General features: G+C 47.3%; 1 protein-coding gene across 2 annotated transcripts in view; it reads right to left on the reverse strand.

Annotated features, from left to right (window-relative positions):
- Spz4 (Spaetzle domain-containing protein 4) overlaps positions 1-11882 on the reverse strand; it is a 253324-nt gene extending 241442 nt beyond the window's left edge. Inside the window, exon 1 of one of the 2 annotated variants that reach the window (XM_077706035.1) lies at positions 11133-11882. In XM_077706035.1, the coding sequence (XP_077562161.1) occupies positions 11133-11228 (96 nt within the window). In that variant the 5' untranslated portion in view covers positions 11229-11882. The remainder of the gene's footprint in view (positions 1-11132) is intronic. The other variant, XM_077706028.1, reaches the window with a different exon arrangement.
- Between the last annotated feature and the right edge of the window lie 306 nt (positions 11883-12188).

Raw genomic sequence — 12188 nt, forward strand, 5'->3', positions numbered from 1 at the left:
GGTTTAAGGCGTCGACGCTACACAGGCGATGAGGCACGCCGCAGTGGAGGGCTGCGGATTAATTTGGACCCATTGGAGATTTTTAACGTGCGCCGAAATCTCGAACCCGTTAAAATCCCCAGTGGGTCAGAATTAATCAGGAGCGCTCCACTGAAGCGCGCCTCAACGCCTGTGTAGCGTCGGTGCGTTAAACCTCAGAATCTATAACACGGGCGTTTTAAAGGGACGGATAACCGATTTCTGTCGCGAATATGTTCTCCAGCTCATATCAAAGCCAGCGTTTTGTATAGCCCGGTAAACACAAGGAATTTATAAACAAATCGGCGGAAATAATTTCAGTTTGGCAGCAAACTTTCTGAAATCGGAAGGGTGGCAGTTCGTAGCGCCGAAACTTGACACTACAATATGTGTCCCGGTCACGTGACCTGCAAACCTAGCAGCTAATGTAACTGCTGAAACGTTCATTCACTTCTTAAAAACATTTTATCCCAATTATTTGTGTAAGTTTAAATTGTATATGTATTTTTAAACATTCTTTTTAAAATTTTTAAGACACGCCACCCGCCGCCGCTGGGTTGCCTTCAGTATGGCTAACATGAGCCTCCATGCCCAAAATCAACGGCAGCGTTCAGTAAGCAGACCCACTGAAGGAGCTTTGACAATTCTGCCAGAGTCAGGGGCGTTTGGTCTGCCGAAATATTCGATTTCAGTTTCCAAATACTCCAACTGCAGCTTTAAAAAAAAAGAACCCGCCCGGGGAGAATCGACCTGCCGACCCCCACAACGTGAAGCCAGATTCTACCTATAGTCAATTCCAACAGATGGAGCCTTCGTACAAAATATACTGGTGAATTAAAAAAAAAACACGTAAAGGAATATAAAGCGTGCAATTCACACTTTTTTAGCTGTGGAGAAGTTTTTAAATAACACTTTTCATTTCGCATACAGACAAAAGGATGTTGCCGCGTTACTCTATGTCATGGTTGCCAGCATTATTTTTGGGAGGACACATACGGCTCGTAGATCTAAAAATTTCGATTGAACATTTCTAGCGCGTTATCAGCAAAACCGTTCCTCCTTAAGCTGCTTTAAGTGATGCCCTTTCATTTGGGATAGAGAATATATACTCGACAAACATCGGTTGTCTGTACATTTAAGTTTTCGCCTCCACCAGAAAAGCGGCAGCCACCTCCGAAGGTCGAGGTCTTTCCTACCCTTTTTTCTTACTTGGTAGTCTTACACACCCTTTTCCTTAAATGGTGGTCTTTCACACTTTTTTTTCTTAGTTTACACCACCCTAATTTGTAGGTTTATATACTTGTGTAAAAATGGGAGTTGAAATAATGAAAATCCGTCTTGCTGGGTTTTGAAATGGTGTGGAATAGGTGTTTGGTATTTAATAAAATTCTATGACTTATTGAACAGAATAACCACCTCACGGTAAAAAGGTTTTGCAAATGCGCATGCTGACTTGTATATGCTCACATTGAAATGCATAACTTTGAAATTAGCACTAAAATATCTGATTTTTGCGACAAGCCCAAAGACTCAATCACATGACCTTCCTCTGCTGCCTATTAAAGGGAGAATAGGAAATATATTTCTAAGTAAGTACTCGCTCTCCGCATGCATCTCGTTGGTTGTCTTGCCCAATGCAGTTGTGGTCAAAGTGTGACTTGCGCGTGTTGAATGAGTCTGCATGTCATGCTGCGCTCTCGCCGATGCGACATTATTGCGATGCCACATCCTTATTTTAGGGTGTTCACAAGCACACCCCCTTTTTCACCCTGACACGCTTTTTTTGGCCAGAACACCTTTCAAGTTGTGCGCCATGGGGCAAGATTTTTACACCCTTTTCGGCCAAGAAGGGTGTAAAAAAGTTAAGTGTATAAACTAGATATCTGTGCGGGATAGGGACATTTTGAGCCCGTTTTTCGGTAGGACTGTGGAGTAGGCAGCTAGGAAAGTCACACACCTGAAGTCTGCAACACATCAGGCTAGTTTGGTGTTCAAATTTAAGAACTACGCCTGCACCACTTTTAGCGAGATAATGTTTAAAAAAAGGAACTTCTGAACTAAAACTTTCTGTTAATCCATCAATCTTACAACTGCTTTTAGTTACTTTTTGATTGCTTCGTAATCACTGCTTGTAGTTATTTGTTCTTTTTTAGAGAACGGTGGCTCCTGCTGAACTGTGTGCTGCGGCATTGTTATCTGCGGCGGTGGCACCTATGGCGTTCCTGTTCCCGTCACTCTGACCCCTATTTCTGCGTCCAACTACAGTCATTAATGCGCTGACCACTAAACTGTCTGTGAATCGGAACGTCCCTTGAGAAGTAAGTTACGGTGGCGATTGCGATGCGTCGTAACATATATGCAGTCTTTGTCTTATGTTTGTAACCCATAACAAAAGTTACTAAGCCACAATTAACCTAACATAGAAGCTTTCTTTTCTAGTCGGACTAGAAAGGTTTCGTGCCATAAAACGTCCTAAAGCCCACCCTGTCCTCCATGTCGTGAAATAACTCGATCTCACAAGAATTAAAAAGTTTTGCTTTGAATTCTTCGTTGGTAACACCATTTCCCTTGGCCTAGAAACTTTTCACAATGACTGTACGCACGGGATGACAAATTTCTTTGTGAGCCGTGCATTCATGCCATTCAAAGGCGGAGCAGTGCTACGCCAAGTTTCTGCTATAGTTATGAAAATGAATAGTGGAAGCCATCGTGCCTCGGCTGTGTTCCATTGTGGCTCACGTGAATGTCCCGACTTATACAGTCATGCGTGAGACACTCAAGGAAGAATCGCGAGCAAGGAAGAATCGTGGTGTGATCACAGACAAACGCTAGAAAGATGAACGTAGGGCGTAATTAGACGTTTATAGAAGCATTTCTCGATGAGGAGGACCGAAAATGGGTTCGGTGACGCATGATGCCCACGAACGAAAAACTACGACCCCTTCAGTACCGCTTCCGGCATAGTTGTTGCCGTTCCGTGTCATTACGTGTATTATGTTCATTACGTGTAACATTATATATTGTTATCAGTAGTGAAATATAGCATAGTGACCCATCGCCTCTGCCCTGTGCGAATGTACTAGAGCGCAGTTTGTATACCGGGTTTCTGCATCCCAATCAGGCGGTGTGCCAGGCCGAATCAACCACAACGGAAGGAAGGGGGCAAGTGACGCTGGGGGTCTCCCTCAGCCGTCGACGACCTTGGCATTGGGCCGGCTAGAAAACTGGGACAACCGGTTTCCTCCTCAGTCGGCAAAGGCGTAGTAGCGTCGCGTACCCCGACGACGATGAGACACGTAACTGGGAGAGAGACTCCAGCGGGGACACAGGCAGGTCGTCGCCGGTGGAACAAAAACAGGAATTGGCGCAGAGGCCGTGCGGGGTCAGAGGGCTGAGTGGATAGCCCCACTCCGGCCGGAGAGGGGATAATGTCCTTGGCCTGGATCGGTAAAGACGCTGGCACCCGGCCACACGGCCCCCCCGGAGGAAAGCTACTGGCGAAACGGCGCCACGCTGCGCTTGATTGCCTGTTTACCCGCGCCATCGCCTTTTCAGCGCCGATCTTTTGCGTACGAACATTGCCGTTTCGCGCATTGCGTCAAACGGCTCGGTGATTTCCGGTGGTGCGAAAGCAAAGAGAAGGTAACATCGGGGGGAGAGGAGGAGAGCGAGTGTAGTATTTTATCTACATGCGCAAGCAAACGACCTCGCAGCGACGATTAAAATGCGCGACTTTTACGCGTGTGGCGCGTCCGAGGTAGGAAAGTTAGGCCGGGAAACATCCCATCCGTAGGTTAGAATCAACGGAGCCGAGGCAAGGCATTAAACGGCAGGCATTCCCTGTTTATTTTTTTTTTAAATGCTCGTAGAATCTCTGAAAACCAGCGTGGAACTGTTTAGTATCTTGTTAAGGATGCCTCAATTGTGGCACTGTTTTGCCTGTGGCACCATTTGTAAACGACAGGAGGTGAGGGCACGCGGAGCCCGGAAGCGTTCGACCACCTCTGCATAAGAACGAATGGAGCGGAGGTGAGGAACACGGTATGACTTTGAGGATGCGCGAAGGTTAAGCCTTCATTTCCCCGACAAGATTTCCCGCTACCGAATGCAATGGAAACATAGAAGTGATAGGAATGCATCACAGCCTCTGTGCCCTTAACATTGACACAAGGTCCTGCGCCGGGTGAATGCTACCACCGTTATACGCGAAACGCGTCATATTGCAGGGAAACATTGCACAGTTAAGGAAGAATAGCACCTTCGTTGGTTGCCTAAATGGTCATGTCGGTGTGCTTATTGACGTCGATTGGTCGAGCGGTTTTACAGCTTTTCAGGAATTCAAGGGGCAGTGTTCATAGTGAGATGAAGTCTAAAGTGGTAATATGAGGCCTAAAATTATATTTAGTTAGCTTAACTCGGGCTAAGAGTATTTTACGAAGAACACTCATCGCAGAAACATGTCCATTTGTTGCGAAAGAGGCAAAACTTCTGCAAAACAGATCGGTGTATTTTCTCGCATTTTAACAATATCTGGACCATGTGCATCAATCTGCGATTTCTAAACAGGCGCCGTAATGACAGTAAATGCTAAGGCTAAACATTGCTCTACAACGTGATATGAAGCTAGATGCTTTATTGCTGCTAAAAATGTGTCCTGTGGGAGCATATGGGGATTTCCTGAAAGGGAAATTTGATATTTTACGAATGCCTTAGCCATGATGTAAAAAGCAGTGCGAAATATACGAGGACAACAGAAGAAACTTCCGCTTTTGAGTTCAGCGCTGTGCCGTCGTTATTTCTACTCTTCTCCTCGTTTACCTTGCCCTCTTTTTCACATGATGATTGCAAGCCAACCAGTTCACCTTGCGGTCCTTCTAAATGCTTTGTAGCACAGCATGTCGTCAATTCTGAATGAAAAAAACGTCTTTGCTGTTCATGGTTTCTGTGCTGTTGTTCTTCTGATGGTAGGCGTGGGAACAACAACCAAGAGTAAATACTCTGGTCTGCCCTTCCGTATCTGACCTGTTCGTCCCACACTGTGGTTAGGATCATAGAGTTTCTTACAATATAACTAGAGGGGAAACTGGCGCTGCGATCGTACGCCTCAATGGGCGTGATGGGTGATTGATTGATTGATTGTGGGGTTTAACGCGCCGACGCAACGCAGGCGATGAGGCGCGCCGTAGTGGAGGGCTCCGGATTAATTTTGACCACCTGGGGATCTTTAACGTGCGCCGAAATCTCGTACACACGGGCGTTTTTGCTTTTTCGCCTCCATCAGAAAAGCGGCCGTCGCGGCCGGGAATCGAACCCGCGACCTCGTGCTCAGCAGCGCAACGCCTTAGCCACTGAGCCACCGCGGCGGGTGGGCGTGATGGGTCGTTGTGGATTCGGATTGGCGCTCGATGGCTCGTGGAACTTACTATGGATTGCAGGCAGTTTCGTTTTCGTTTTGGATTTACATGAACGCATTTGCCTAGGCGGGGTGTTGGGAGGAGTGATCAAAAATACGTTTCTCCTTGAACTGCATGCCTCGCGTGCACTGACGCTGCCCTGAGTGGAATGTTTTATAACCAGATGTGCGAATTGGGTGGGTTATCAATGCATTGCCGCACAGCGAGCACGAAAACACAAATGACGGCGCTCTGTGCGGCGAAGTTGCCTGCTAATAAAGAGTTGCGGCGCTGCTCATTCGGCAGAGCAATGTATTGTCAAAGCTGACGACGGTTGCGAATCGCTTGGAACAGCCACACCTTTCGTGCGAACGCCGGCTCCTACGGCGTAGAACAACAGCACCGGCGGCTGAAAGGAACGCAGCTTGATGGATGTCACTAATTCAGACTAGAATGACTTCTTCAAAGGTAATTGATTTCTCTTTTTAGGAGCACAAAGCTTTTCTTAGTATTACAAACGACAAGCGCCGAAACTTTTACAAATAGATTTTATAAAGAAGTCTGCGTCCTGCTGTAATTGGCGGCAAATGGCAAACCTGCTCCACAAACCTCCTCGACTCCGCGTCTGCTTTTAATTTAAACGCGCCGTTTTATTTCGTACAAAACAAGCTTTTTGTCACTAACTTTCTTGTTCGCCATGTAATTTGTAAACGGAGAACCTGGAAATAAGAGCTTTTTTGTCAAAAAACACAATTTGCGCAGCCATAAGCCCGTTTTGATCCTACGCAATCCGGTTCCAAAACTACCAATCATTCCCATTGAAGCGTAGGCGCCGCTGCCATGTTCGCGTTGACACTAGCGCCAGTTTCCCCTCTAGTTATTTGTATGAAACTCTATGGTTAGGATGACGAGGCAACTGTGCACTCCAGAGCCCTCCACTACGACGTGCCTCGTAGCCCAGGTGTAGCTTCGACGCGTAAAACCCCCAAAAATGATCTTTTGGAAGCACACGCAGCGGGTGAAGAGAAGAGAGAATTGTGTTTTTTCCCCTTTAGGCGATAGATTCGTTTGGCGTCTTATTCTCGTTGTCGCGTTATTCGTTTATTTGTCTTGTTATCACTGTGGTGTTAGGTGTGCAATGTTATATGCGCAGGTATTCTTAGTTGTCTCATAGTTGTGCGTGCTGTTACGGGTAACCAGCGGCTGGCCCTGAACGGTATTGTCCCTAGATAATGAGTGATCTCCATGGTCATTGTGATTATATCGTCATCCCCGCCACAATTACACTTATTGGATTTATGTCCACTGACAAACGAGGGCCCCTCTTATAGACATACAACTGCTCATATCCTGCGTTATCCTCAACCTGACTGAACCCACCTTTCCATACCTCCATCGAGTGGTGGGGCTTGTTTAAATTCTAGTCCTACATCTCGGTGGTCACTCAGTTGTCTAGACGGTGTACATGTTGTCAGTCTACCGCATTATATTTCAGGACAAATCCGACGTCTTTCCCTTTATGTCTGCTGGGAAGTCTTCCAAACGAGTTTGATTCGTAATCCACGGCACACGTTTTCTATCCCTAAGCATTATCACTCGCATCCTTCCTTCTAAGGCGCGTTGGCCATGACCTCAGTCCTCTTTCAACATATTTTGTAAGGCCCCAAGTTAGAGCCCCTTAAGTCATCACCGTCGGTACACATTGATTGCGTCCCATTATTTGCAGTGGTCGACACAACCTACTAATCCTGACTATACAGTGCTTATCCCTATCATATCCCTAGCCTATCTTATTCCACGCTTGATTTCTTTCTTGTGGTACTTATCGTGCACCATCAACTTGTTCAGGATGTTGGTATTCACTCTACTGTTTTAGTGTTTCATTAGATATGCTGTAGGGTACGCTTTCAAATCAATCAGGTCGGCTCTTTGCATGACTGTTTAACTTTACTTTCGATGTTTCAGTGTTTATCGTTAACACTACCGCTGGGCTTTTTGAGTATGATTCTTTGAAGCATTCTTTTGATTTCTTCTCCCCACTCACTGAGCAAGGCGGTATCATCTGCAAATCTGGTGCGGAGGAAATATTCTGCAACATACGAATTCCGCGTACACGAAATCAGGCGTTCTAAATGCTACCTATAGACAGGCTTTAAACCATTGCGGAGATATGGCATCACCTAATCTGATGTCCTTCCAATTAGGCAACTTCGAACTCTCCATATGAATGATTATTATCCCTGTACTTCCTTTGTATACGTCTTCCAAGAACCACATGTAAGTCTTCACTACTTCCACGTTTCCATCATTGCTGCAGTTACGGCGATGGTTTGGTCGGCAACTTTAACTGATACATTATTCCTTGATGATATAAAGCATATACGAACCCTTGCGTAAGTTTTTAGGACGTGCGGTCTGTTCTGAACGCTAGCTTCATGTGCATGCGGTAATGGCCCGAACGACCCAGCCATGAAAGTTGGTCGATCAGTGTATGTGGTGAAGAACGCGGAAAAGTGCACGCTAAAAGGTGGCGTCCCTGTAGGCCTCAAACTCTGCTTCCGGGTTGCGCGATACGTACCTAGCTGCACGGGGAACGTCACGCAAATCCTTCAATCGGTTTTCATCCTTCTCATGTGCTGTTTTCCTTTGTTTCTACTGTACGTGGTCGGGCTTAATGGCGAATACTAGGCGGGCTGCAAAAAGTAAGATATTTCAGTAGCTGTGTTAATTTGTTTATGGCGAGAAACGGTCTATCAGTCCCTCTGATGGCTGAAAAGCCAAAGTTTATGCGTATTTTGCGTAAGATGAGCGTGAAATCATAGGCTTAGCGCGACGACAGCAACGGCAGCTACACGAAGGGGTAGCATTGAGGAAAGTTGCTTGACGATTACGGCGCACATTATTGAACCTGAGAGGGTCTAATTTATTGCGTAGCCCTTTACGACAACGTGCCTTGTATCCAAGGGGTATCTTCAATGCGGAAAACGCCAGAAATATAAATTTTTGAAAGCTTGTGCAGCGTAGAGCGTGCTGCCGCCTATCTGCATCCGTGCACAGAGAAGTTACGAGGATGTAGCGAGCGCAGTGTGCGGGGCTTTGAAGCCATATTTTCGCCGCAGTGCGTGCCTGCGGCCACTCCCACTTCAGGACACAGACATTAGTGTAATCTTCCCCTAGTGTGCAAAACAGAGCTTTCGATGCACCCAATTTTATTCCCACAATCGCCACATCTCAACTTTCGATGGACATATCTTACTTCTCACAGTGTGAACAACTCAACTTTCGTCTCGCTGCTTTTTTTGTGTGTCTTCTACCCTGTACCACTTGCTTTCTCATACCCCCAATAGCTCACCTCTCTCTCTTTATAATCCTTTTCAGCCTTTACTTCTTTTTTTCCTCTTCTCTCTCTCTCTCTCTCTCTCTCTTCGGCCCGTTACGGTGTCTACTTCACACCAGACAATTACAGACCGCTATCTCCCCATTCCCAACCCGCAGCAGTCACTTTCCTCTTCTTGTGTAACGTACGGGTGCACTGCTTTGGGTAGCTTTTGCCACAATACAATAGGGAGACAAATCGTGATTACAAGGGGAACTTTTGCCTATTCACGAGCTTCTGCGCTGGGACAGAACGTAATCAAGAAAATGTCAAGCTTCCGTTCGGTACTGTGGCTGCAGCGATTTATAAAAATCGCGCGCCGGCCGTCGTAAGTCGCCAAACCTTTACCCTTTGACCGCATGTCAATGTCGTAGTTTTGAAGCTGGAATACAGGTGTCTGGAAATAATTTAGGCTTGGGTGTGTCTGTGTGGTCCGGGTTGAGTTGCGGAGCCAGAATGCCGCTACTCCGTTCGCACATCTTGCCAGCGACAAGTAGCCTCACGGTTGCTTGTCAGAAGGAGGGTCACGACGTCGCTACTCTCCTCCCTACCCTTTCCTAAGGGCGGGGTCTCGTGCTGACATGAGGGATGAGCGGACTGCTATACTAATCCTGAGGATTGAGAGGAGCGCGATGAATGTCATTTCAGTGGATTCGTGTTGATCACTGGCACCATTAATGGGAAGAATACAACATGCTTGTTCCGTACCCCAAATATGCCCATATTTTTTATGCCGAAACTCCGCAAAAGATTTGGGAAATCACATCGCTCAGAAGAATGCGAAGCCCCACCAACGCATCTTCGCGGAGTTTGGAACATCCCTCGTTACAGCAATAGAAAAAAAACCATAGGAATCCGTTGCGTGTTGAGGCGAATACAAATAAATAAATAAATAAATAAATAAATAAATAAATAAATAAATAAATAAATAAATAAATAAATAAATAAATAAATAAATAAATAAATAAATAAATAAAAACAGAAATGTATTTCTTCTTTTATTTATTCATCTGGATTCCCATCAACAGATGGCTGAGTATGTAATTCAGGAAAATGGCAACAGGTGGATTATCAACTGTAAACGTAGTGGCTACAGAGAGGCGGACTGAAAGAAGGCGAAGGCCGGTAATTTATCCGAAGGATGCGCTAAGAAAGTTCGGCGGCAAGAGATGGTTTGGTGTAGCAAAGGATAGGAGTGAAAGAGCGAAAGAGGTGTCTTTGTGCACCGGAGATAAAATGGACTCTTTATTCGCTGTGCCCGCCTATCGGTTCTTTCCGCGAGAGATTTAAATGAAGGGAGGATGACGCGCTCAGACACGAACACTCAGAATATAAGGTTTTCAGCAAGCACCAGAAATTAGACTTCGTTTCCAGGAGCTTTACTAACACAGGGTAACGCAGATGAGATCGAACGTTAGTGTAGCGACCAGGGCACGCTTTTAAAGACTGAGTGATATAGTTCACACGATGCACCAGAAAATCACAATTGCCATTTATCATTGCATAACCCCCGAACCGACTTTCTATTTACAGTCCAAGTGTAGTCTGGGACGCGTCCTCACGGCAATCAACTCTATATATTTCAGCGATTCCTTTATACACGTTGCGATGAAGCAGTCTCGCTGAGCACATGCTTATCTTTTTTTCTCTTTCGTCCTATAATTCTATTCTGTTATACCGATAGTCTCGCATTGTTTCTTCTATGAATGGTCTTCTGACTCTGCGTACTCTTCGGTTGTTTTAGGCAGGAACATGACGGCTTCTGGTTCATCGAACAGATCAAACCTCCGGCCCATGATCGATAGCATGACACTGCTGTTGTATACGCTGCACGATTTATGCGATCACCCCCGCCAGTTGCACTGTAAGCACTGACGGAAGCTGAAAAGCACACCCCTCAATCTTCTGCTGCGACTGAACAATGAATAACTGGACAGACTGGTGAGGAAGATAGAAGGGAGTGCATTTTCTGCTTTAAACAAGATGAAAAGGAAGACCGCAGCTTTTACAGTTCTCCGTATCTCCGCGTACGTACGTACGCGACGGTTATACAATAACCTGCGGACCCGCTGTAGGAAGCGCCACAGGAAATCATTAAAAATAAAATTGATTTATAAAACGCCGTTCGTAAGGATGTCTGGGGGACGGTGGCAGTCCATTTGCGAAGGTTGAAGGACTACGATGTACTTTTTTGAAGTCCAGAAGTACTTCTACTAAAACTTGAACGCTTTTTATCGTGACGAAATCAGTTGGTAATCACTAATTTCGCCATGAAATATATTTCTCAAAATTTGAAAATTCCACGCACACTCGTAAAAGGTTGTGGTTGCATCGCCTCTACTTACGAGGACGGGGACGCCGATCGAGAGAAGTAGCACATGCCAACAGAAGCGTCGCAGCAGCCCGGACGTACTCCAAGGGATGGCGCGAATATTCTCCATGGCTTGGCGCTAGGTGTTTTCCTTCCGGAAAGGATTTCTTCAGCAGCACGTGGCACGGCGTGGAGAAGACACACGGTCAAAAGATGGGAGGCGCTTCAACGACGAGTCAGTCTACAGCCTCATGGCGACGGGACGGACGAGCTCCACAGAACGAATTTCATCACATGGGAAGACAGCTGAAGAGAATCCTCCCGCGTTTCTCCGTAGGGTGTTCTCGTCACGGGGTTACTCTGGTCATGGAGTCGACAGGAGCGAGCGGTTTGACCCGCGGCCGACACCCAATAGTCGAGCCTGATTCAGGGCCCGCCGCTCGTGTGCGGCTCTGTCCGCGCAAGGAGGGTGAGCTATGCAGCGCTTCCGCGAGCCGTCACCTGCGCGATGTGCGCCGTCGAGAGGAGAGCGCAGTGAACGGGAGACTCGGTCTGACGGGCAGCGGTGGCGGCGACAGTTGTGGGCCACCGGCGGACAGGCGGGCAACCCAGTAACCGCACGCCGGCTCTTGCCCTCTCAGCGCGTGCCCGAGGAGGTGGCCCGGCACTTGGCGACGGCACCGACGATCCCGGCGTTTGTCGAGCTGCCTCCTGGCGCACACAGCTGGCCGCGCTGGCCTGCGCTGTCGGCTCTGTCGGGGAACGGTGCAGGGGCTGCAGTGCGCGGAGGCAAGGGGGAGGTCGCTGGGGCAGCGTCGCGTCACCAAGCCTGGAAAGGGTCGGCAGCCGTTGCTGCGCGCCTACGGGAACGGTCACGCACGCCGCTTCTGGCCAAAGCTCCCGGGGCTATGCAAACAAGAGAAACAGTGGGGGGCATGTTGACTGATGGGTGACCCGCTTTTCGTTGCTTGTCCACCCTTTCTGCCCGCACGGATACCATGCGTGGTTCGTCCACGGCGCACCTTTTTCCGCTGCCCTCTTACGTGGCCTCTCGTGAAACAATGTACAGAATTCCTACGCGGCATGTTTG

The sequence above is a fragment of the Haemaphysalis longicornis genome, unplaced genomic scaffold, assembly GCF_048455015.1.
Source record: "Haemaphysalis longicornis isolate Haplotype H1 unplaced genomic scaffold, Haemaphysalis longicornis Haplotype H1 scaffold_1, whole genome shotgun sequence".
Lineage (NCBI taxonomy): Eukaryota > Metazoa > Arthropoda > Arachnida > Ixodida > Ixodidae > Haemaphysalis > Haemaphysalis longicornis.